The sequence below is a fragment of the Pseudopodoces humilis genome, chromosome 5 (assembly GCF_049639895.1).
Source record: "Pseudopodoces humilis isolate 2021_Gansu_Grassland_sample_001 chromosome 5, ASM4963989v1, whole genome shotgun sequence".
Taxonomy (NCBI): Eukaryota; Metazoa; Chordata; class Aves; order Passeriformes; family Paridae; genus Pseudopodoces; species Pseudopodoces humilis.
The window spans coordinates 69,160,504-69,187,243 of NC_142204.1; the positions used below are offsets into that span (position 1 = coordinate 69,160,504).

The window sequence follows — 26,740 nt, forward strand, 5'->3', positions numbered from 1 at the left end:
ATTTTTTTGTTTTTCCTCTTTTCCCCATCTCCCTCCCTGGAAGTTTCTTGGCGACACGAAATGAGGAGGAAAAGCGAAATAAAAGGTTGCGGGGAGCGGTGGGGAGGGCAAGCCGGGAGGCAGCGCTCCGCTGTTGAAGGCTCGGTATTTGATGGCATTTAACGCGCCGGCCCCGGCTGCCGCTGCGCGCTGCCCCGCGGAGCGCGGCCGAACCGCGGCATCACTTCCACGCCTGCATCCATCCCTGCCCTCGCCCGCTGAGCCCAAAGCCCCGGCGGAGGCGCGGCTCAAGGCGCGGAGGCACCGCGGGCGCGCAGCCGGGGCGGTGTGGGTCGCGATGCGCGCGTGATTATTTTTAGGGATTTTTTTTTTTTAAATCCTTTTTCTCCTAACCGCTGAAAAAGGTCACCCAAGGGGTTGGTTGCTAAATATTACCCAAAAAAAAAAAAAAAAAAAAAGCAAAAAAAAAAAAAAAGCAAGCAAGAAAGAGAAAAAAAACCCTAAAAAGAGCGGGCAGGCATGCGCACTGCGCGGATGCCATATTGGAATGAGCCTGCCGCGGGTGCGGGCGCAGGCACGGCTGGGCTCCGCTCCGCGCAGCACCGCGCACCGCTCCGCGGGGGGAAAAAAGGGGGAAAACACCCCGAAATAAACCAAACTCGCACAGGTAAGGCACCGCGCCCCACAGCCACCCCTCCCAAGCCCTCCCGGCTGGCATTTCCCTTTACTTTATTTATCGGGTTTGGCAGCGCTTGGGTGGAGAGAGTCGCTTTCCCCTTTCCGAGATGTGTTAAAAAAAAAAAAATCTAATTAATTAATTGATTGATTGATTTTTAAAATAGCCTGAGGGATGGGTGTGGATATTTTTCCTCCCCCCGTTTTCAGAGGGTGAGCCCGCGGTGGAGTTGCTGGAAGTGCTGGCGTGCCGGGGCTGGGCCCCCGGCCGGGACCGGCGCTCGGAGCGCGGCTGCCGCTGCCCGGCTGCGCCCCTCGGGCCGGGAGGCTCCGCGCTGCCGCTCGGCTGCATCGCTGGGCTAGCTTTTTACCTCCACAGATCGCATTTTATCCATCCCCCCCCCCCCCCTCCTCCCCCTTCCCTATTTTTTTGCTTTTTCTCATTTTTTTTTTAATTTTTCCTATTATTCCTTTTGCCCGTCTTTTCCTTTTTTTTTTTTTTTTTTAAAGTTAACCTATCGTTTTTCTGCTTTCCTGCAAAATGCTCGTGCGACCTCCTTTTAGATTTACCAGGCTGATGCACATCTCTCGGAGTTATTTTGGGTGTGCGGGTGGGCTTCTTCTGCATCTGCGGGGGAAAAGGAGGGAGGGGGAAAAAAGCTGCTGCAGGAGGCGAGAGGGAAAGGGGAGAAAAAAAGAAAAGAAAAGAGAAGAAAGCAATCAGCTGTGCCAAAATGTGCAGCCCTGATCTAGACATATTTTCCCGTAGCGCTCCCGAACTGCGGTAAATGAATATTTATAAAGCTTGTTCAACATGGCGGGTTAAGGTGCCTTCAAAAAACTGCAAATAAACATTTTAAGAGGAGAAGAAGAGGGAAGGCGGGGTGCCACGCGTTTGGTTCAACTCTCTTTTGTTGCTCGGAGAGGTGCGCTGGTGAATTCGGTGCGGAGGGATGAGGATGGGATCCCAAATCGGGGTCCTCCCCCCGCAGGACCCGGCGGTGGGAAAAGTATCGGGGCATTTGTGTGTGCTGGGAAGGGACGTGTTGAGTTGGAACCGCGGCCGATTTGCCTTTGAATGCCAAAATCGCAGGCGTGCCATGTGAAAAAATAAAAAATAAAATGCGCCGGCAGACTGAGCGCTGATTTATTTTGCATTAGCAGTAGACGTGTCGTGGGATGAGATGTCCTGTTAGAGCTGTCAAACCTTCCTGGGCGCAGTCAGCTGGGGATGTCTGGGGTGGTTTTTTTTGGGGGGGAGCTTTTTGCATGTTTTTGTTTAGCAAAAACACTCTGGAATTGCTCCACGCGGAAATTCGGGCGGCAGACAAGTGACTCGGGCAGTGCGAGGAGCGGCATCTCTTTTGCAGAGAGACCCTAAAACCCCCCGGTGACGGAGGCGAATCGCAGCTTTTGCAGAGCAGGAGTTTGCAGAGAGTTCTCAGGGAGTTGTTTGTGCCCTTCCCGGCTGTCTTTTCCAAATGTATTTTCCAGGGGAGCCGAGGAGTGAGGCTGCCCCAGAGGCAGTGAAAACTCCCCCGGTGCTGCTGTTCTGGGGTTGTTTCGCCGTGGTTGTAAGGTGTTAACTTTGGGGTCTGTGTTTGGAGCTGTGGGAGGCGATGGGATGCTCAAGCATCGCAGGCTGTCAGTGCCTGGGTGTGGATGGAGGAGCCGGGGAGAATCCAGGAGTGGCTGAAGAGCTGATCTGCTGCTCGTTTCCCTCTTGGAGATGCTCCCCAGAGCCTGGCTGTGATTTTATTTAGCAGGAGCAGTTGGAGATGCTGTTTGCACACCTTGTCATGTGGGGTGAGGTTTCCCTTTCCAAAAGGGCTCTGATCCATCAATCCACCCATTTCCCCCTCCTTTCTCCAGCCCTGCCAGGACCAAGCCGGCTCAGGGATCCAGCAAACTCACGTCACGGGCTGTGGTGGTGGGGAGGGGGGCAGAGGAGAAAATGGGGGCAAAATTGTGATTTTTTTTTTATCAAAATAGCAGAAAATGGCATTAATTACAAGCAGAGAGTCTTGGAAGGCAGTTATCAAACTGTGGTGGGATTTGGGTGGCAAAATCCAAGAGCTGCCCGTGGAGTTTTCTTTGGGGTGGGAAGGGATGAAGCTGTTGCAGAAGGGGAAGGTATCTTCCCTCTCCACCCCCCGTACATGTCCCCATCCCCAACTTCGTTGTCCCTTGGACAGGACAGTTTCTAAAATCTATTTGTGCCCCTGGTGCTCTGGGGAAGAAAGTGTGGTAGCAGAGTGGTGACCTTGTGTCTGAGCAGAGAAGCAGCTTTGGAAAGCTGAACGTGGGTCAAACCTTCTCCAAGGCGTTTCTTCCTGCTCTAGCAGAGAAGGGTGCTGGCCAGGATTTAGTGCAATTTGTTTTCCCTCTCTAGAAGCCTTTAGGTGAAAACAAATTTGATTTCTTTTGCTGCTGGCAAAGTAAGAGCAGGTGATGCAGGTTCATTCTCTGGGGTTGGGACTGTTGCCTGGGTGAGCAGGGATGCAAGTGGCTTTTTTCCTCCTTTTTTTTTTTTTTTCCTTCTCTCCCACAGATTATTTATGAAAGGGAAGAAAATATCCTCACAAGTCTAATAACTTCAGTGCTTATAAAGGATTAGGTCCTAATAACTCCTGTGATAAGATGGAGGCTCGGTGTAATCTGTTACTAAGTGAAAAGTCTAAAAGCCATTTAAATAAATACAGCAAAGAGCTATCGAGAGATTGGTACCTTGTACACAGCCAGGAAATACCTTTTTAATGATTTTTAAGGCTTGTACAGAGTAGTGGGACAGTAAATACATCATAAGCAAGACAGTGTAATTTCAGTTCTATATTGAGAAAACATTTGCAAATATTCAACAGATGTTACATGTGGCAGAGGTGGAGAGTGTTTTGCACAGATGTAAGAACATCTGTAGAAGACAGTATACAGTTATATAGCTGTGATTATGAGAGATAATTGACTAGCTGGACAGACACTTGATGTTTTAATGAAGCATTTATTAAAACTTTATGGAAGTGTTACTAGAAATAGGGTAAACACCAGCCCTGCCAACGCTTTAGGCTGGGGATGCTTTTCCCCCTCTCCTGGCTTGTGCTCTGCTGAGCTGGTGTATTTTGTGTCACTGTTTCTGGCCTTTGACAGCCACGGGATGCTGGTCTGAGATGAGTGAGGGGATGTGATGTTGGCCTTGCTCAGGGACAGGACATCCCTGAGGGACAGGTAGAGAAGGTGCCACCTTGTTTCTCCAACAGATATTGGGGAGAAATTCTTGGCTGTGAGGGTGGTGAGCCCTGACACAGGTTACCCAGAGAAGCTGTGGCTGCCCATGGATCCCTAGAAGTGCCCAAGGCCAGGTTGGATGGGGCTCTGAGACACCTGGGATATTGGAAGGTGTCCCTGTCCCTGGCAGGGGCTTGGAATGAGATGATCTTTAAGGTCCTTTCCAGCCCAAACCATTCTGTGTTTCTGTGAGTCTTGAAGGGCATTTCACTGGTTAAATTCATTTCGGCATGGGGTAAGCAGAGGCATGGAGAGCACCTGAGGAGGTTTTCAAGGATGGTGATGGTTGAAGGAAGTGGCTTGTTCCTGAGTGTCTCCAAGTGATAAAGTAAAGAAGTTGTGAAAAACTTCAAAACTTGGGACAGATGAAACTTGAAGCAAAGGAGCCAGAGATGTGTTCATGAGGGTTCACAGAAAAAAAATTCATGTGATGACCACAGGATCCATGTTTTGGATGACCTGAAGGTGTCAGAAGTATTTTAATACTATCAATACTGTTTCAGAGTCTATCAGCTGGTGCAGCAGGGTCCTCAGTGCTGAAAATGAAGTGCTGTTGATAATAGTGATGCCACCTGCAAATATGAGTTTGTTCTGTCATTGTAACATCTGGTCCCTAGAAGCAGGGTGGTTTTTTAGGATTAGAGTAGCTGATGGTGCCTTGTCAATATTTAAAATTCATCATTTGGAACTGTTGATCTTTGCATGACAGACCCTGATGAAACCTGTCAAATCCATCCTATGGGTTTTTTTGCCAAAATATTTCTTTTTCCTTTATTTCCTCTGTCTTGGGGTATGACTCCTAAAGTGGTTAAAAATGTTTGCGTTGCAAAGTAAGGAAATACAGAAATAATAGTGAAGACTTCTCCACTGACATTTAAAAAACTCCTGAAAAAGTTTATTTTGAGATTGGCCTTTTGTAAGACCTCAACAAAGCATTCTTGTGAAGGCTGATTTGGAAAATATGTTCACAGTTACTCCCATTTTTATGAATCAGAAGTGTTGATCTAAAATAAAATGGCAATAAAAAGGAAGGAAAAAAAGCCCCAAACCAAGCATTTCTTGACAGCTGACCCAGAGATCAATTTTGAGTACGTGTGAGGCTTAAAAAAAGTATGTGCAGAATCCTTGCTATTTTTACTCCCAATTCCTGCTTTAATGACTAATACTCTTAGCATCAGTGGGTGGCTTGTGCAAAGGAGACATCTTTTCTGGGGTAAAGTTCTGAGACCCAATTTGAATATCAGTTAATTAGAAAGTCTGGCATTTATTAGCTTGGCAAGGAAGTGGAATTCCCTCCTAAAATCCAGCAGGTGACGTTATGCCTTCTCCTGATGTGTAGGAAATCAGACAGGACAACCACAGGCTGAGGATGCTTAAAGTTTAAAGGGTCATAAGTCTCTCATGGAGACTTTTGGGTAGAAAGCCATAGCTCTCCTAGGTGCATCAAAAATACATCTTTAAAGAAAGTTCAGGAGAAAGGAAAAATTAACTGATTCTTGGAAGGTGTTTTGAGTGTGGGAGCTCAGTGCAAGTGTATGATCAGGCTCCAAGATGCTTTGTTGGGATGGTGGTGAGGCATTAAACCTGGATGTTTTGCAGCAGTTCTCATGTTCACGTGAAAGGGAATCCAATTTGTTTTACCTTGGAGAAATTGGGTGGAATTAGTCCTGTAAATGTGACTTGTAGGACTCCACAAGTTAAAATGTCTTGTGCAGTTTGGTTCTGGATAGACCTTGGCAGGGCTCTGCTGGCTGCCCTCACATGTGCTTGGCAAAGGGAAGAGTCCTCCTCTTCCTGCTGTTTAGTTGTGAGGTGTCTGGAGATGGTTGTGAGGATCTTTTTTAAATTTTTCTTTTTTTGGCAGATCCTGCCAGTCAGTGAAGCTGCTTCTGGATGTGAAGCCCTGACAGGGATGTTAAGTGTGTGTAAGACTAAGCCCAAGTGCTGATCAGCTGTGCTGTTTAAATGAACCAAACAGTGCCAAGATCTAAAATGTCATTTTTTTTCCTAAAAACTGTTGGAATCAGATGGCAGATGTTTCCTGGATTCTGGTTTGCATCTTGTATTTCTCTTTTTTATGTTTTTTTGAAAACGGCTCTGACTGCTGCAAAGACATAGAAGGCAGAACTGATTGCCCTGGACAATGGGAGTTTGGTTGATGAGGGATTTCTGAATTGGGCTCTAAATTAAGTCGGTGAAAACAGTGTTTTGTGTTTCCTGCTGGGTGACTTCTGTCACTGGGCTGATTGGTCTCACTCAGGGGGTCTGACTGATTAATTTGGTCCATGTGGCTGGTGTGTTTCGAGGCGATAAGCATCACATACGGGGTTTGGACCTCGGTGATCTTTAAGGTCCTTTGCAGCCCACACCCCTCTGTTCTGTAATTTTGCCTAACAGGATGTGGTGTCTCAGGATGATAAAGCAGCTCCGTGTCTTCAAGTTACCCATCTCAAAGGCTTCCTGGTTTCAGCTCCATTTCAATCACAGAGGTGGGAGAAGACAGAGTGTTGCACATGTTTTTTGCTGTGCTTCTTCCATGCAGTTCTATTTCCTGTTATAAAGGGCATCAAGGACATTGTCCCAATCTTCTTCATGGCCCTGATTCATCTGAGAGCTTTAGAAGATGGCCAAATTTAAATATGCCATATTTCCAAGTAGTTGGTGTATGTTGGGTGCTTAGCATGGGTAGGAGTGCTTCACCAAAGTAGGGGGCACCATCGTGGAAATTGCCTGTTGGGTCATGAAGAAGGTGACAGACACCTGCTGGGTGACGGAACAGCTGGAGACAAGAAAGGTTAGTATGTGGTGACCTCCCTGTCCTTGGGACACGTGCTTTGTGGGGTGCTGAAGGTGGGGATGTGCAGGGTTCACAGGGGCAACGGTGGGAGTACAGGTGGGGCAGCAGTGCCTTCTTGCCCCTGCTTATAAAACGTCCAACTCACTCAGTAGAAGGAAAATTGAATGAAAAAGTGCTTTAATTTTTGAAGTTTGATCTAGTCCGTGGAGAAGTTCGTGGCAGGTTTTGGCTTGAAGTCCATCTCTAGGTCCTTAGGTTTTATTTACACACAGGACCGCTGAGAGGGTGATGTGTGTCCAAGCCTGGGTGTCTGCCTGTCATCTCTCCCTCTTTTTTTTCTTAATACTACAGGGCTCTTTACTGTAAACAAGTTAAGAGTCTCTAATTAGGTTTATTTTACTTTCTGTTATCTTATCTTACTGCTGTTTATCTCTGTGTGTTTCCTGGACTCCGGAGCGTGCCAGGTAGGGAGGATGAGAAAATTGCTTTGTGGAACATGTTTGTCTCTGCTGGCATCAAAAGTGTGAAGCTTTTGGCAGCAGTGCAAGAAGAGAAGAGAACAAGGACGAGCTGAGTTACAGGAGCTGCCACCACCTTGCACAATTTCTTCTCCACCATGTGTCTTCAGAGAAGTTTGGTTCCTGTCCTTCTCTGGCTTTGGGATAGACAATCCAGACCATCCCTGCTCTGCCCTTACCCCAGGGCAGGATTAACTCTACCAAGATCAGTTTCTGGACAGATTAGCATCCTAAATCCTCCAAAAAGCAGAGCTCTGTGCCTTTCCTGCAGTGTATCCTTCCTCTTCACCAGCTTCATTATTAGTAGATTTCTTCTCCTGCCCAAATTATGTCCTCTCCCTGCAGTTTAAACCAAGCTGCCTTCTTCAATCCACCATGAACATGGAAAACAGATTATATTATTTCCCCATTCAGCTGTTTTTTATGTATTTGAATATTGTGAACATTCCTGGTTCTCCAGAGTACATGGGATTTGTCTCTTCCACCCCAGAGTACAACACAGAGCTGTTCAAAGCAGTAAATTTCCCTTATTAAAATCCTGTGGGGTCTTCAGTATGAAAGAGAAATTGTCAGTTGATATAAGTGAAAACATTTGGCGAGTGAAGCTCTCAAATAAATAATAAAAAAAACTCTCACAGGAATTTGGAAGAAAATGTCCTTAAAAGGTTTCCAACTGGTGCTTTGTCTGAGAGGAGAGACAGGCCTTTTTTCTAGGAGGTGAAACTGTTACTTGATGTGTTCAATAGCCCTTTTGAATGAGCTTCCACTGCATTGTGCAGATGTTCAGGGATGTAAATATTGTGGCAGGCTGCCACTAGCAGTGCATCCTGGATCATGTCCCACAGGGACGAGATCCCCTTCTTCCTGCTCCACAACAGGACCAGTACCATGTGGCCATCTGAGCATCTCCCTTCACCTGGTCCAGTGGAAGTTGTCCTTGCCCATGGCAGCAGGGTTGGAACCAGGTGATCTTTATGTCCTCTTCCAATCCAAGCCATTCTGTGACTGATTCAGCTTGTCTGCTGGGAAATTTGGATGTTTAAAACATTTGCAGGTGCTGTACAAGAGCAGGAACCCCCTGAAGGTTGTTCATCTCATACGGATTTCTGGTGTCTGATTTGGACCACTTAAGTCAGTCATCTTTTGGATGTGATTTTCCTTGCCTTGGTTTAGGCTGGATATTTGGAAAAGGTTCTTCCCCCAGAGGGTGGCTGTGCACTGGAGCAGACTCCCCAGGGAATTGGTCACAGCACCAAGCCTGACAGAGACCATGAAGTGTTTGGATAGCACTCTCAGGCACGTGGTGGGATTATTTGGGTTATGTTGTGTAGGGCCAGGAGCTGGACTTTGATGATTCTGGTGGGTCCTTTCCAACTCGGGACATTCTGTGATTCTCTGACCCTGCAGCCCTGCTGCTTCTCTCAAGTGTCACCGTGGTGAGAGGTGGGACCATTTCCAGTCAATGTCTGGTGCTGCATTTTGGAGGGGCCAAAGTCAATCATGGATCACTGGGAAAACAGTGGAATTTATTTCCTCACCATTCAGGACTCAGCATGACATCAGCACACCTGGTTCACTATTCAGGCAAGAGGTTCCCAGGATGCAGGATCTTTTTTGTCTTCCTTGTGTCAATCCCGGTTAACCAAGCGTGCATTGCAGGGAGAAAGTAAGTTTTTCAGGAGTAGCTTTTAGGAAGAGTCCTAGGGGTGCTGGATTTGTGTGTGGGTAAGGCACCTCTCCCTACAGAGAATTACTCCAAAGGAAGAAAAACCAGGATGGAGCTGATGGGAGATGAGAAATGTAAAATGGTGTGAGGAAGCCAGTGCTGTGCTTGTACAAAGAGCCAATATTGATACAGATGACAAGGCAGCATGGTGGAGATAAAGGCAGGGCTGAGACTGACAGCCGTGGGAAGAAGGAAATAAAAGAGATTCTTTATTATATTGCCTGGCTTTTCCTGCCTGTGAGTTAAGAGCCTGGATCTGAATTAAATACCAAGGGAATGGAAGCTGCGTGGGGGGAAGAATCGGATCAGTCTGAGCCACCACTGTGCAGAAACAATGAGCAAGGGATCTGAAACCAGGGAATTTCCCCCCTCCCTGCTCTTTCAGATGCATTTCATAGAATTTTCCTTTGTGCTCCTGCCTGGTGTAATGTCACCTTGAGCCTCTTTTGGTGCTGTTTCCCATCAACTTGTTCCCAGGCTGGCAGTGTGGCTTGTGGTCCTCGATTTGGTTTCCAGTGGATTTCACACTGGCAGAGGAATTGGAGTACAGTGGTGTGTGCTGCTTGTGTAATGCTGATGATTCCAGGCCAGCCAGTGTGCTACTGTTAACAGTATGACTGGGGACTCTGTTTGAAGTGTTAATTAGCAGCAATTAATAAGAAGCGAAAAATTAATACCCTGTGTCAGCTTTCTTTGCTAGTTAGTTATATCAACACTAAAGCTCAGAGCTATTTTGAAGCTGGTGTTTGCATAAGACTTTGGTCTTCTTGTCACATGGTGTTGGGAAAATACTGAAGTACTCTCCTACCATAACTGGTAAACTTGTAATTCCCAAAATAAGCCAGGTAATGGCTTCTAATAGATCAAGTTTCCTTGGGATGTGGATGCTCTCAACATGATATTTCAAAACCAGCAAGTTGTCCATAGCTTAAGCAAAAACCACATTAAAATAGAGTTTAAAAACCCAAAACTGTTGGTGTTGCTGAATGTGCCTCAGAGATTCTGCATTTCCCCCTTTTAATTGAAGTGAGCTCACACCCAGTCCCAGATAGGTCCCAGCTGTGTTGCAGACACCTTGGGCAGGTTCCTGCTGATTTTGTCCATCCATTTTCCGTTTCTGATAGGAAATTCCATGATCCGAGGTTTGAGTCCCACTCGTTGGTCTGGTGGCAGATTTGAGGCTTGGCTGTGTAAAAAAAAAAAAAAACAAAAAAACCCAAATACTCTTGTTTTCTGGGCACCTTCAGCTTTTTATCAGCTCATAACTTTATTTTATCAGCATCATAGAGGCATCACAAGATTTAACTACAATACCAAGCAGATTATGTTTCTTCTTAGTATCTATATTGTTACCCCTGAGCTCTCTTTAAGATGATGGATTTGTTGTGTTTAAATTGATCTGTTTCTCTCTATTCTTTGAATTTTTTTTGGTAGACCCAGGTTATCTTCCATCCTTGTCTGGTCCCTGGCAAAAATTAAAACAACCACATCCACCCAATGTTTAGCTTCAGCTGGCATCTCCCCTTGTCTCACATTTAACAAGCCTGATGTAAACTCCTGATACTTAGCTAATTTATTATTAATGATATTTATGGAAGTGTTCTCTACCAAAGGAGAAGAGGGTTTTTTTGACTTTCAGTAAACTGATTGCTTCTAGTTTCATGGTTAATTGAAACTTAATATACACTGGGGATGAGTGATGTGTATGTTCTGAGGTTAGCTGCACTCAGAATACTCGGAGTCTATAATACACTTAATTCATTAGCGAGTTCCATGTCAACAAAGAATAAAGATGAAGTGCTGTAGTGGCAGTGGGAGAAGGGTCATATCTGTGGAGTACTTAAATTCTACTGAGCACTTTATGAAGAGACCAGTGACCATATTGCTCTGAGTTGGCTTATGATTTTCATTTTTAAAAAGTATTTTTTTGTTTTCTTTCATTAGCAGATTCCTTTGGGGTGGGGAGCTAAAATTTCTAACTTTGCCTGAACAGCTTTCAGTGAGGGCTGAATGACCTGCGTTTGTAATTTGCTTCCACTGGTGATTTTTTTTTGTGAAACACCTGTGGCTTTTTGCAGGTTTGCAATTGTGATTGCTCCGGCAGACAGTCCTACCATGGTCTAGCTAATGGATATCAGACACTTGACATGCTCCTCATCTTTTTCAGTTCTAATATAGCTGCTCACACACGTCCATTTCTTCTTTTAAATTGCCATGGGAGCAGCCTTAAAAACTGGGAGTGAGAAATCCATGGCAGAACACTCTCCTCCTTTCTGTTTTATAACCATCATATCTAGTCTTCTAGAATATGCCTCCAGAGTAGTAAAAGTTGAAAAAATCCCATATATTTTTACAATCTTATTACATCCTGCTTTGCCTGGCCTCTGGCAGTAAACTTCTTTCCTACTTTTAGTCACACATTTTGCAGAGCATTTGGCAGTGGTGCTGCCAGCACAGTCCTGTCTGTCATGCAGGATTTGGAGGCTCCTCTAATAAGCAGGACCAGTCCTCTCCATCAGATATTCTGGACACACACCTTCCCTGCTGCCTGTCTTTGCTTTAGCATATCTTTTTTGAATAGCTGGTTCCCTCTGTGCCCACAACCCCAGCTCTTGGTTTCTCTTTTTCAGTCGTCCTTTCACACATTGTAATTCCTCGGCATCTCGGAGTCTTACTGAAAATCTCACTGTGGGGTTCTTTTTAATCTACTCCTAAAGGTGTACCTTGGGGTATTGCTTGTCTGGTGGCTTGGTGTGGCTGGAAATACAGTTCTCATTTAGTCTGGTGTCTGGTGTAAGATCTGGTCAGCCTGGGTGCCCTTCCTCATATTGTTTTTCATCTCTGTGTCTTTTTATTCCACTTTGAATTTACTATGGTCACTCCTTCTAGAAGAAACTCCTCTGCTAACGCAACTCAATTTAAAATCAGTTAGTATTTGCTGCCCTGTTAAATGTTAAAACCCGTATAGTTACTTTAGGTCAGTCCTCATTCAATAAACAGTTGCAGCCAGCACTATTTCATGAAGATATCTGCATTTTGCATGTTCAGTTTTATTTTCTAGAACTACTCCAGTATCTCATGACTGTTTGCTTCAGTGTTTCCTCTGTTTCATTACCACAGATCTCCCACTTTGGAAGTTTGAATCTTTATGGAGTGAGATACATCTCACACTGTGTTAGCCATCAAAAAGCTGGAAATCAAGGCCTGAAATGGCTGGGAGATGGTAGAGATGGTTTTCTAGCATGGGTTGTGCTGCCTTGTGGGCTGAGCCTTCTCTCTTTGTTGGTGGCATTGGGAGCTGGAGAGAACTTTGAGATGTGAAGCCTCTGTATGCTGTTTATTACCTTATTATCTGCTCTGTTATTATTTTTGCTGTTGCTCTTAGGATGTTATTGCCACTAAGGTCCTTTGTTGTGATTTTCATCCAACCCCAGCTTGAGGTTGGAGACAAGAGCAGGATGGAAGGGTCACCATCAGGAATGTTTAGGCTGGAAAAGATGTCTGAGATCTTTCACCCCAACTGTACCAATATAGGGTGACATGAAAACCATCAGGAAAGAGAATGGGTTGGTGCAGGTAGAACAAATCACTCACTGTTTTTTTTTATTCTCCTTTTAGCTTGTCCTCGTTGCTGCAGGATGAATTAGGAAGGCAAAGCCTGTTCCTTGAGCCATGGAGACGAGGGCATCCTTCATTGCCAGCATGAGAGAGACCCAGCACCTCTCCCCAGAGAAGGATCCCAGCCCAGCCAACGGCGACGGGGAGCAGTTTGATTCAGGTGAGCTCCCCTTCACCCCCACGAGTCCTTGTCACTGCTGCAGCTCCTTGCAGGTAGAGCTGGGAGCCAGGGAGGCGTTGGGGATGGTTGTACAGCTCCAAGCCCTTTTTTGGGTCTTAGGGATCGGGCTGTGTCCTGTGGTTGATGGGGAATAGGAGCTTTTCTTCTTCTGGACCTCATCTGCAGTATGTATCAGCTATTCAAAATTTAAACAAAAAGCCACAGAAAACCTTTCCCAAGGCATCATAATGTGTTCTCCCAGCTTTCCCACCATTTTTTATTCTGTTGAAGTTTCATGGTTAAGAGAGATAAAGCAAACATGCAGCAATTTACAGCATTCCTCCTTTGTTTTGACCTTCCCCCTCATTTCCTTCACTGTGTTTTTGGAGTGCTTCAGGTGAGGGGGCTTCACAAACACTGAGGAGATGAGAGTTGGTCACATGTTATCCTTGTGCTCTCGACTTGGTGATTTGCAGTGCTCTGGGATGGGCTCCTGAAGTTGTGAGCATTTGCTGTGCTAAATTTGGGTGTTCTATGGTAGATGCAGAAAAGTAGATGCTACTGTCTGGTGATTTTTGATGGAATCAGGTGCTTTAACTTCCCTTATCTAGCCTTAGCAGGAGGAGTCTGTGTCATATGATGAAAAAGTACATTATGGCTAGACCTAACCTACTTTCTTTCTGAAGCTAAGTTTTTCCCTGCTTCTCCCTCAGCATGTCAGAAATTTGGCCACTCAGCCTTCAGTTTCCTCACTTCTTGTAGCAGCTCAGTAATTTTCCTGTTACCTTGGACACCAGATCCTTTCCTTTCCAGAGTGGACATGTCTGGGCTGATCTGGTCACCACTGGATCTATTTTTATATGTGGGAGAGAGATAGGAGCCTCTAAGATGAGATTCAGTTGGCCAACCATAGACATTTTTTGGGGAGTAAGAAGAACTGGTCTGCAATGCCTAAATTTCAGTGGGGATAAGGATTTTGATGGCTCTCCCAAGGCTGTCAGAGGTTTGTGGTTGATAAGGTATCTGTGTGTCTCCCTTTCCCCACTCCTGTTGTAGGAGCATTTCAGTGCTCTATTAATTCAAAAAGTCATGTATGTGTATCTAGGTGCTATAAATAAGATGTCTAAACAATTTGCCTTAAACACTTTCTCCTACAGTGAATCCTGGAAAAAAAAAAAATCTGTCTTTCTGGAGCCACAGGGTTTGGGTCTTTTATCCCTTTTCATTTTCATAGCTGAACATCCCAGGGGGCTGTTAACAGCTGGAACAGTTGCATTTTTATAGTGTCAATGCATGAGCACTTTAAAGCCATTGAGAGGCTCGCAGATAATGACTTGTTGATTTTATTTGCCATCCTGGGCTTGTTTATACATCACCGTATTGTAAACCAGCCAGCCTTGACTCTTTCATTAAGGAAAAGCTCTGGACCTAAGTACCAATAATTGGAAAGAGAGCTGGTATGTAAAAGAGGGTTAATGCCAGATTTATCACCTTTCAGGGTGTCCTGTGCTCCTCAGCAGTTGGGTTTTTGTGATGGATGAGGAGATTTCTGTGCAGCCCTGTTGAATGTGTAGGTGGTGTTGGGACCTTTGGGCTGGTCTCATCCCTCTGTCTCTTCTGAATGCCCCCCCTGCCAGAATTCCAGCAGGGAACAAAGTCCATTAAAAAAACATTTTGAAAACATACAGTCCCTTCAGAATTCATTGTGGTGAAATGAAGCAAAATAAACCACTGATGCTGTGATAAATGTGTACTCTGGCATTATTTTTACAGACCTTGTAAAAGTAATTTCCTGATAAAGTCTGCAGATAAAACATGGTAGAGGAGCCAGGCTGGTGATGTGTCAGAGAGGAATGAGCTGACAGGGAGGGAAGGCTGCAGCTCTCACTCTGCCTCACCTCCGGGCCTTGAAGCCTCCTAATTTGGGTTTAGAAAGGAGAGATCTGGGTGGTATTTTGTTAAACAGGTGCTGTTTTTAATTTTGCTGGGCAGCATGTTAAAGAACCTGCCAGTGAGAGTCTCTGTGCTGGCCCGTGGTAGAGTAGTTCAGGGTTAATAAGGTTGCGAAGGACTTGATGCATCCATAAGTAACATCTATTTATATTTATTAAAAAGCTTTTTCCAGATTCTGGGGAAAACTCTGACCCCCTTGGAGACACTGCTCCTTGCAAGGGCTGGAGATTATGCACTGAACTGATGGAAAAACTCAGTTCCTACCCTCTGTGGTATTAATCTTTCCCTTAAGACTGCCGAGGAGGGCTGGAGAAAAGGAGACAGGTGCTGAAGGAGATCTTGCCTTGACTAACACAGGCAATTAGAGCAAAAACAGGGATAAAAACTGAGAGTACACGGAGAGCATCCTGGGCTGAAGGAAAGGGCTCATGCTCTGAAATGGAAGTACCTGACCAGGAGAGAAGAGAGCCCAGGGCTGACCTGGAAGTCACAGAACCACAGAATTACTTAGGCTGGAGAAGACCTCTAAGAGCTTTGAGTCCAACCATTCCCTCAGCACTGACAAGGCCACACACTAAACCATGTCCCCATGTGTCACATCTGTGTGACTTTTAAGTCCCCCCAGGGATGGTGACTCCACTGCTGCCCTGGGCAGCCTGTTCCAAAAGTTCTGTCCATGTCCTGGGGTGGAAATGCCCTTGGGATTGTTGGAGCAGCCCATCCCAACCCCACAGACACAGGTGGATGCAGGAGCAGAGAGCAATGAGGCAGAAGGGATTATGCACTTAAAGCTTTTCATGTCAGGTGTTTCTGACTTTTGGTTGGATGGGGCTTGGTTCTGTTCAGGGTAAAAAGTTGCTTAAGCAGTTTTAAGCCTGGAGTGGATAATCATCTCTGCCCATCTACTGATGGGCTAACATCCTTGGTTTCAGAAATCTCTGCACACTGCTCTTCTCTATAACATTAACTCTCCAGGGTTGCAGGCATGAAGGCTGAAAAATATCCCTGTTCATCTAAATTGCCTGCCTGCATGATACAGAATTTTTCCACCAAGTTCCTACCTTGTGGTTATGTTGTGGCTTATCATTCAGTCAAGGTTGAACAAACCCCTCATTCTGGGTCAGATATCTCAACTAGAGCCAGCTTCTGTGCCTGAAGGTTTTTGCAGTGATTGCAAAAGTCAAAACAAAGCCCATTCTTCATTCTGTGATGAATTTGTCTATTTTTGGATTGTAATAATGGAATTGGGTTATTTCTTGCTGAGTTGAAGAGTCATCTGGTAGACTCTATCACTGGAATAAATGTTGATTTGCATCTCCATATTTAAGAAGATATTTGAGTTTAGGGCAAGGAGTCAGACTTGATGCAGGAACCTTCAAGTGTTTAACAGTGTTGACAGCTCAGCTTTGAGCTTTGTCTCCCAGTCAGATCTTTACCCTCCACCAGCTCTGTCTCAAAACCCCTCTTCTGATCCCCTTTTTTCCCCCTCACCTATGTGGATCTGGTGCCACAGGCAGCAAATAAAACTTGTGTCTTCCCCTTTTAATAATGAGAGATTCCCCTTGCACAACATAATTTTCTCTGGTCCTGGAAACTGGAGACCTGTAGCAATAATTGCAATAAATTAACCCTGCCTTTTTCTTCATAAAACTGTCTGGGGAGGGTTCTTAATTCAGTTTGTCATGAGTCACTTTAATTACATCATGACCACACTGATGAATGTTTGGGCAGGTAAAGGGTCTCGCAGAGTTTGCCTGATAAATGCTTATTGCAAAGATCTCATTGCTAGACTGTAAATATTTTTGCTCTGGGGATGAAACTGGGCTTGTGAAATTGCTTGGGAACAAAATGAAAACAATCAGATTTGGCTGATTTTCTGTAACTGAAAGAAGATTTATTTTTAATTATTGCTGTGTGCATTTCAGAGATGGTTTGGGGCCTTGGCTCTGCCACAGTGAGGTTTTAAAGGAAGAAAAGAAAGAGTGGTCGTGTCCAGTCCTTCCCTGTGGGGCAGTGTGTGCAAGGGGGAGAGAGGATACAGAGCCCCAGATCTGAAGGGGAGCAGGGAGAAAGAATGCAGTAGGGGTCTAGAGAGGTGTGCTCAGGGGTTTGGGGAAAGCAGCTGTAGCCTTGGGGGAAGAGGGAGGCGTGGGGGCTTTATCTTACACTTATGGGTGCAGTGATGCTGAGGAAGGAGAGGAAAGGTAGCAGGAGTGAAAATGGGTCTCACCCACCCCAAGGGTTGGGGTGTTCGGTCTGCACATGGCTCAGCCAACAGAAGCATCTTCTAATTTATCATGGGGGCACTGCTGTAATTAACAGTGCTGTTAATTGAGGGCACAAGGACATTGCACCTCCTTGATAGTGGGCAGGCAGCCACCTCCCTCGCAGCCAGGGAGTCATCAAATGCAAAAGAAAAGAGCGCAAGTGCCTGTTGCAGTGTATGACAGTTTTGTGCCCCCACTGCCATGGAAGCAGAATCATTTCTGGTCTCAATGTTGGCTGCTAAAGCCCCAGAGTCTGCTGAAAGCGTAGTAAGAGCTGGTCAAAACACAGATCCTTTGAGCAAGTTTTCTGTTTACCCTTCTGTTGATGTTTATACTGGTTGCTATTCTCACCCTGAACTCTTTGACACAACTTTTGCCTTCTTTGGCTGTGTTTTAGGCTGCTTTTCTTTTTCTCTCTCTCTCTTTTTTTCTTTTTTTTTTTAATTTTTTTTCTTTTTTTTTTTTTTTTTCTTTTGAACAGATGAGGGCTCCAGCATTGAGGACACAGACTTCAACTGGGATGAGTTCCTGGAGGAAACAGGAGCCAGTGCTGCTCCCCACACCTCCTTCAAACACGTACGTGCTTCCTCTGGGCCTTGTGGGTGTTGTACATGTTCCCTCTTCTGGTTTTCAGGGGCTCCCTGCAGAACTATAGTGGAGGTTTACCATTTTTGGGAGAAATTGTCCCTCCACACGTGCAAAACCCTGAGTGGGAATAGCCCCCCAGCCGGTGTTAGGTGTCATTGGTGTGTTTGCAGTCACAGATTGGAGTTCTGTGTCTGTGCCAGTCCCTTATCCTCTGCCTTTGCGTCAAATTTTCCATTTTTGAGGGCTTGTGTTGGTCTTTCCTTTTGCTTATAGTGCACTCATTTTATTTCTCTTCACCTATTTTCCTCTCTACATCCATTGTTGTCCATGCCAGGCTGTAGAGATAAATCTCACAAGTGTCTTATTTCCCCAAAAGCTCCTTTTAATGCCTGATTAACTGTCTGGCAGAGTCACTCAGCCCTAGAGTTCAGTGTGGCTCATAGGAGACCACCTCTCAGCCTCCTGCCTGGAGATGCTGTCTCAGAAGTGTGGGAAGCAGGGACTCTGTGCTTTTCCTGGGTGAACATGGAGCATGCAGACTGCTGTGGCAGTGACAAGTCTGTGCTCTGCTCTGTGTTAGCACAAGCAGCATCTGAAGGCACCTCTGGAGATCACCTGGTTAAACCACCTTTGTCTCCAGGTAATTTTGTGGCTTGTTTTGTAGGGCTAAAGGATGAAAAACCTCTCTTTTACCTAGATCTGAAAAGCCAGTACAGTCCTCCATTCCCTGTTTTGCTTTCATTTTAACAACAGTTAACCCAGAGTATTGCAGGGTGAAGGACCATAATTCTCTACACTGGAGATGAGCAGGGGAATGCTTATTGTGGAGTTTATTCTTGATCCAGCAGCTGTTTGGAGAGAGCATCTTGTCCCAGATTTCTTCTCCAGGCTCAAAGTAGAAAGTTTTATGCTTCATGAAGCCCTTAAGGATGTCTTCTTCAGTTGTGTGGAGATGCCTAGCTCATCCTGCTGATTCTGTTGACTGCAGTGTCTCACAGCACCTTAATCCTGGGAGTTTCAGTGCGGGACAGATTGGTGCTGGGAACAGTCCTTGGTGACTGCTTCACAATCTGAAACTTGATCCTCAAAATCTGGCCAAAAACCCACAAGCTGTCAGAGAAGACTGTATTATCTGATTCTACTCTTGATGTGATTTCCAGTCACAAGTCTTTTGGCTTCTGGAGTGCCTTGTTGGTGCTATGGTGAGCACAGGGATGAAACTGAGAAATTGATCACTCTCTGCAGGCATCAGGCTCAGGTGCTTTGAGCTGCAGCTGCCAGTCTGTACTGGGAGGAGGCCAGGAGATCCAGTTTATACTGGGACATGGGCCAGCCTGTACTCTGGGTTCTTTATGAGGACTCTAAGCATTGCTGAGATCCTGTCTTAGTGCTGAGTAAAGCAGTGTCACAGACCACCTTCAGTGTTAGGCCATCTCCAAAGGCCCCTCTCAATTGTTCTGTGACTCTGGGCATTGATTCTGCTGGAGGTGCCCACACAAGGAAAGGCACATAGAGTTCAAATGAGAAATGGGTTTGGGTGGGCATCCCTGGGGGCAGAAGCTGGAGTTGGATGAGTGAGGGATTACTGATGGGCCAGAGGAGTGTTTTCTCAGCAGACTGGCATGTGAAATGTCTGTGAAATCCTCAGTTGACCAAGTAGACCATGTTGTATTTATCTTTGTAAGTAAAAGAGTTTTTTTTAAACTGCCATTTCAATTGGAAGTCAATCAGAGACAGGCTTACCTAGATTTATAATCCCTCTAGATTCAATAGCTGATAAGGTTCCAAGAAACCTGTAACAACCTGTCCCTAAACATCTCCTAAGGAGTGACAGGTTACATTTTGGATGGTTTTGTGAAGACAAGGCTCGCACCTGACCAGTGCACTAGCATCCACCACTTCATCAGCAACAGCTAGAGGCATCCCCCTGGTCCTTGGAACTCAGGTAGTGCTACAACAGGCCCTGGTGTTCATCAGCAGTGTCCCAAAAGAGATGCAGTAGCATCTCCAGTGTCCTAAGGCAAGTTACAGGTGACCTATCACTGCTGAGATAAATGGAAGTGACGTCTCCATCAGATGGCAGAACAGTGACCCAGACAATTTACTTATTTCAGTGACTGGTCACACCTTGTTTTCCAGGGTGCTGGGAGGGGGAATTGGTTGAGGCTTGAGCTGCTGAGGATGGGTGCAGTGGAAATTCTCTCCTTGGTCTCCCTGGTACAGCATTCAGCCCTTGATGCTTGTCAGGTCTCTAGAGGTGCTTTAGTGTTATGTGACTAATTATTGTAGTTGGGCTTAAGTCCTAGAGGTGCTTCATACCTTTGTGCCTTGCTGTGTCCTGTGATTTGCCTGGTGGAGCTGTGCAGTGGAAAACCTCATTTGAATTATGCTGACGGTATTGGAGGCATTAGTGGCATTTAGGGATTGAAGACGAGTGCCAGTCCTCCCTTGGATGTAGTACACCTGAAGGTACCACTCCTGCACTTGGGAACCTGTGGGACTCGCATGATGGGATATGAGCCAGTGAAGTAGGGATGGAACTGCTCATATAGATGGACAGGGAGATGGTTGGATTAAAAGCACAATCAGATCCTGTCCTATCTCAGGGCTGCTCTTTAAGGGCAGCATTTCCAGGGGAGGGAAGCGGGTCTCCCTGCCAAGCAGCAAAAGTAACATCATGCCTTTCTCATTTTGCAAGGTTGAAATCAGCCTTCAAAGCAGTTTCCAGCCAGGGATGAAATTAGAAGTGGCCAACAAGAGCAACCCAGACACATATTGGGTGGCTACAATCATCACCACCTGTGGGCAGCTCCTGCTGCTCCGTTACTGCGGCTACGGGGACGACCGCAGGGCAGACTTCTGGTGTGATGTGATGACAGCAGACCTGCACCCCGTGGGCTGGTGCACGCAGAACAACAAGGTCCTGATGCCTCCAGATGGTGAGTTCTGCCTGGTTTGTTAGGGTTGTGCTCTGGTATTGGGCTGTGGGTTCATCTCCAGATTTCTGGCTGGTCTGGGATGGATACTCCAGGTCCTCAGCTGGTGTTGGGTGATGTGGGCAGGGTCGGGTCCCCACAGGATTCCATTTGCCAATCAGCCTCCAGCAAAGGTGTTTTTGCCCTAGTTGGTAACAACAGAAGGCACTTCCATAGGGAGATGTCTTCTTACTGCTGAACTGCAATGCTGTGATTTTCACTTTGGGGAGAAAGCTGTTCTGTTCTTGTAGAAGAGCAAACTAAATAAGCAAGATCAGTTTGGGTGTAATCAAAATCAGAAGCTGACTTTGCACTCAAAAGTGGTTTGCCCTGAAAGTTTAAGACCTTCCACTGCCAGACTCTGGCAGCTTTTAATTCCAATGGTAGATCTGCATGATTAAAGATAGCAGAATTTGGTCATTTGTGGTTAGGGCATGTCCTGATTGGCAGCTCTTAGGTGCACAACAGCTGAGTGGAAGTGTTGTAGGTTCCTGAGTGGCTCATGTGGAGCAGTTTTTTAATAATACAGTTTGATCACCAGTGTATAAGAATATAAATATATATATATATGTAGGCTATGTGCATCAACAGAGCAGCTGTGGTGTATCCTTGCTGCTACATTGCTCCAAGCAGAGGCATATTGTCAGTGTTGCTCCTAAGTATTCCTGCCATATATCCCATTTATTCTGGATCAAGGGAAGAAGAGATGAGTATTCAGCCTCCAGCTTGTGCATACATTTAAGGAAGGTCTGATTTAAGGGTTCTGCTGCTGAAGTTACTCTTTCCCTTTCTGCTGTGTGTGGCTGTTGAAAACAGTGCCTGTGCCAGTTGTGTGCCACGTGGGAATTCTCCTGGAGTAAGTGTTCCCTGACTTCCCCCTGAAGTGAGCTGTAGATCGAGTCTTTGAATCAAAGCTGACATTCCTGCCTTGCATATGCCCAACTGTGAGCTAAACTTATCTTTTTGTTCTGGTCTGTGTGTTTTGAATAAACACAAGATTGTTTGCTTGAAAAAAAAAAACAGTCTTGAAGAGAAATACGGCTGAGAAATCTCTTGGCTTAGCACCAGTAAATCAAGCTGATGTGTGAGGGGTGAGGTATTTTATTTTATTGGCCTCTTAAACGACATTTTATTATGTGGATTACAATCAGTGTTACCAGAAAGGTGTACAGTGCTACAGACTAAATCTCAAATGTGAGGGTCAGGGGGGTAAGAGAACTTACTGAATGTCATAATAGGAAATAACAATTCCCTTACAACCTGAGGCAACTGCTTTTCATGGATCTGTTGGAATTTGCCCTTTGTGTCGTGGCCACTCTGTGGAAATTGCCTTGCTTGAGTGACTGCAGGTGTGCAGTGTGTCCTACATCCCTTCTCTGGTGGGTGATGTAACTGTACACCAAGGTGCTGAAGGTGGGCAATTGCCCTGTTAGTTTGGGGTTTTTTGTTTGTTTATTTTCCCCTTCCCCCTCCCATTTTCAGTGAATAAACTTTGTTGTATGTCACTGTATAATTTTCAAAAAGAATAAATTAAATGCATGGTTTGTTATTTCAAAAGAGATTTAAGGATATAAGAGCTTGGCTCATATTTTGAAATGAGGCATCTAAAATGCCCAAGAGGATCTGAGCCTTCAAGACTTACAGAATCATGGGACCTACGCATTAGGAAAAGAAAAACTGATATTCTCTATGAACTCTGTGGAGATTTTTTCAAACCTTTCTAGAATTGCATTTTTATTTTGTTGTCAAACCTTTGGGAGAGACAAAACCCAGCTTTAAATAGCATGGACCCAGTTCTGAAGGCATCAGTTCTGCACATCTTGATCACAGTGAGTGCATCTGTTGGCTGGACCGTGCAAACAGCGTGGCTGGGGCTGGTTGTCTGTCATTAGGCTGTGATTTTAATCAGGAGCTGAAAGCTTTGGTTAAAAAGCAGAGTTGCCAAAATGGACTTGTTTAACAGCCAGAATGACAGCACTGGGACAATGCTTTGTTTCTGCTTACGTGTCAGGTTGGACTGATCGGTGCTCAACTCGTAAATGTGATGCCAGACAAGAATGGTAGAGTGATGGGACAAAGAATTTCATTAGATGGGAGAGAGATGCAACAAAATGGGCTGGTTCAGTTCAGCAGATCAATAGAACTTGATTTAAAGTCCAGCACACACAGAGCTTTTAAGAGGCGGCTGCCAAATAATTGTAGTTTATGATCCAAATCGAAGGAAGTTGATTAATTTACAGACTGCTGCACTGTTATTTATGGGGTGATGTTGGTTGCATCATGGTGCCTGTGGCCTGTGAGGAAAATGTCAAGTCATGTTCTGTCCTCCTGTGACGTGATGGTGCAATCACCAGATCAGGAATACCTGAGGTGGCAATAAAATGTCTTGGTTTATGACAGGATGATGTGAGTGCACGTGTGCCTGTGAGCTTCGTGCTCCAGCCCCCTCCTTCACAGGAAATCAAAGGAGTAAAATTGTAGTTACTTCAAGCTTTGCCATTAATTATATTTTTCTCATTACAAATCGGTGTGTAATTTGAATTGCAAACTCAACTATCCTGGCAGAATAGATCTGTTTACCATTCAAAGCAAAATGAAAATTATTTAAATTAGTTAATATAGAACTCATTTGAATGAACTGAATGTTTATTCATGAACTAGCTGAGGCAAGTGTGAAGCTGTCCTTATGGTCTGTAGCTTTGGCACTGATCAGCTCTAATGTCACGTCCTGGGACAGAGATTTCTTCTTTATTGCATATTAACTGTGGCGTAAGCAGTGGGTAACTACTGCCTGATGTAGCTGAGTGTGAAATTTTCATCCTTCCTGACAAGGCCCTTCAGCAATTGTAATTCATATGAGGAAGGACAGCCTGCTTCAAAGTTCACTGGCAGTGGCAGGGCTGTGTGGGAGGCTTTGTTTCCTGCACGATGAGGGTGGGATGTAAGGTAGATTTCCCATCAGATAGTTAAAATTCTCCCATTATATCAGCCTGCATGGAAACAGGGATAGCATTTATCCCCTCCTATGTCTTACCCAAATGCTCTCTTCCTCCTCAGAGAGCAGTTTTTGTCACCATCCTTCATCCCTTGGGCTGTTTCACCCATTGAGCATTAAAAATTAAAGCCTAGCTAAACTTTCCTGGCGATTGAAAGGAGATGAGGGGTCCTTTAGCCTGTTCATTTCCATGTGCTGTTTTCTTCTGTTGATGACAGTTGAGTTCACGGACACATCCACCATCGGGCGCAGGAGCGGCGTGGAGAACCTGACAAGTGTAGTAGCTAAATTATGCATTGTGAAAGAGCAGGGACGTCCTGTGATTGACACTCGGGGGTTTTTGTGCAGATTGCAGATTTACAGCTGAGCCGGCGGAGCCCAGTCTCTCCTGGCACTGTTGTAATGCATCCTGGAATCGGCTAAAGACGCCGGATGACGGGATTGTTTTGTACACTTGTAATTGCAGCCGTGGTTCTGCTTTAATGTTATTGACAGATGGAAATTCAGACAGAGCATTTCTATATGATCTCTCTGTGAGCTGGAGTCTGCTTGCCATGCTGACCAGGAGGCTGGAGATGGAAACAAACACAACAAGGAGAGAACCATGTCTATATTTTGATTTTGTGGTGGACTGGTGCAGATGGGGAAACCTCTGAATGCTGGCTGTACCAGGGCTTGGTGACCAAGATCAATCACACTGTGATTCTGTGTAGGAAAGCAGCTTTTACTTCCCTGTTGCATCAATACAAGAAGGATTAAAGTTCAGAAGTCCGATCCTGGGTTGAAATAACCTTCTCTTTTATGATGCTGAGTTTGATTAAGTTTAATCATCAAATATACCATTAAGAGGGATAGACCTAAAGCATTTTGCCTGCTCAGGGATTCTGTGAAGGGAAACACCATCATTTGGTCACTATTTAGGTTTTCATGTGGCTCTCAGGTGAGATTAATTCCTACCCCAGATGTAGGCCAAAGGAGGAAATTTCACTGTGATCCCAAGTGCTGGGTCAGATTCTGGCAAGGATATGGTTGAAAAGGGAGATAAAACTTGTGCCACAACATATTGGGTTGCTTCAAATGACAACTTACTGCTGTTTTTGTTTGGCTGGTTTTATATATTATCATGTGAATCTATCACAGAGCAAAAACCTGCTCTTTGAGGTTACTAGTGTAAAGGAGGGGAGAAATGGATCTGGTTGGCCTTGTCAGAATTTACAGCATGATGATTCTAGATGGCCAGAAGATGGTCTGCTGTGTTGCAGGTGTGGATTTGATGTCACTCCAAGGCACACAGAAGGATTTTTTTGAGGTAACAGCTCAGGGTGGGGGTGATGTGGCTCATACCCTTGGCTTTCAGCGTCATTATTGGAGCTCCCTGGCTGGATGCAAAGCTTGTCCACGGGCTCTTAAAAGAGGGACACAGAGATCAGAGATAATGTTTCTGACAATGGATGAGAGTGTTCAGAGGTTCCCTTCCAGAAAATGTAGTCATGGATATTGTTGGTTTTGTTGTTTCTTTTTAAATGAAGGCATCTTCCCCCTGGTAATTTCATCCCAGAGGAAGTAAAAATTAAACTGCCTGCAGGTCTGTGATTACAGCACAGGTAGAGGGATCAGATGGGCGGGGTGGGCTTCTCCTTTTGCTTTTTTACTGGGATGGAGTGCAGATCTGGCCCTGGTTTAGCTCTTCTGCCTGAAATATTACTTCCTAAGACCTTGAGGCTGGAGAAAATAAGTAGGCATTCACTGAGCTTATGCTGTTTTACATCAGCTAAGAACTGGACCCTCGAGCCAAGTAAAATGAAACTCGGAAATCTTCTTTGGCAGGTTGCACTGTCAAAGCCTGTGGATGTTTCTAAAGCAGTATACAGGGCTGTTCTTTAAAATCTCTGCCCAATCTTTATCCTATTATTCCATTAAAACTGAGTTTAGACTAACCTAATGTAAATAGATGGCAGGATTTCTTTATTTTAAATGCTGCAAATGACTCTTAGTACAGTGTTTTATATGTGCTTTTCAAGTTGACTTTAGCAGACTATTAATTATGCAGGGATGACGTTAGCATAAATAACTACTCAGCAAATAAATGTCAATTAAATATTCTATTAGCATAGTAGGCAGCTTTATGCATTGGCATAGAACATTTAGCAGATTATACTTAACAAGCATATAAAAAAGTAGCTTTTTTTTTTCCTTAGCTCTCCTGATGACGGCAAAGGGGAAGAGAGGAGGTAAAAATCCTGGCTTTGGCTGAAATTTGGTGTAGTAGGAGTCAAGTCAGTTGACTCTGCTGTATCTTGGAAGTTTCCAGGAGCTGGAATTCATTGGACCATGTCATGGCTTGGCATTTCTGTCCAGCCCCTCGTAGCCTCTTGCAGACTTGCTGAGAAAAACATATTTTCATTACACCACCCTCAGTAGATTCTCCTTCTCTTCCTTGGTGTGACTCATGTCCCTCAGGCGGGGATGTGGAAATTCAAGAGTCTGCCCGTGGCTTGTGTGGCATCAGGATAATACTGTCTTGATAGGGAAAATGGTCTTTTCACTATTGTGTCAAACTGCAAATCTTTTGCATGTGCCACTGGCTTTAGTTACTTTCAAAAGACTTAATATTGCCAAGTGAGGCCCTTTTGGGGTAAACTGAGCCTAACAGGCCCTCACGTGTCCTTTGGGAATGTAATTAATTGCTGAGCCGCTGTGTAAATGTGGCACAGCCTGGCCAGTGGGTCAGGTTTTGCGAGAAGTTCGAGTTGTAGACTTCATCAAATGCAGAGGGTTTTGATCATCTTCAGGTCTGCTGGGCTTGAGGTCAACCTTTTCTGTCTTGATTGTCCTTTAAATATAATTTTTCAGGTCTAGAGGCATAACTGCAGAGAGCCTTGCAGGGATGAGATGCTGGCAGGTTTATGAGTTGGATTGGGGAGTAAATGATTTATCCTGATGTTTCAGTTGCGAAACTCAGACAAAAAACCACTTCCTGAGTGGGAAATGCGAGGTGTGCGCTGCCGTGGCTCTGGCTGGGACCACTGTGAGTGATGGAGAAAATCGAGGGGAAAAAACAATGATTAAAGACAGGTCTTTTTGTTTGAAGTTTTTTGGGAGTGCAGTAGAAGAGGCCTTTTTAGGAATGTACACATTTAGCTCTGCAGGGGCCCTGTGGCTCAGGTACGTGGCCTGGGGGCACTC

General features: G+C 45.1%; 1 protein-coding gene across 2 annotated transcripts in view; it reads left to right on the forward strand.

The window, feature by feature from the left end:
• Nucleotides 1–527: 527 nt before the first annotated feature.
• The window catches only part of SFMBT2 (Scm like with four mbt domains 2), a 103,024-nt gene continuing 76,811 nt past the window's right edge, over nucleotides 528–26,740 (forward strand). For both annotated transcript variants that reach the window (XM_005526072.3, XM_088055282.1), the window contains exons 1-4: nucleotides 528–667; nucleotides 12,617–12,776; nucleotides 17,478–17,572; nucleotides 20,283–20,523. In XM_005526072.3, the coding sequence (XP_005526129.1) occupies nucleotides 12,671–12,776; nucleotides 17,478–17,572; nucleotides 20,283–20,523 (442 nt within the window). In that variant the 5' untranslated portion in view covers nucleotides 528–667; nucleotides 12,617–12,670. The remainder of the gene's footprint in view (nucleotides 668–12,616; nucleotides 12,777–17,477; nucleotides 17,573–20,282; nucleotides 20,524–26,740) is intronic.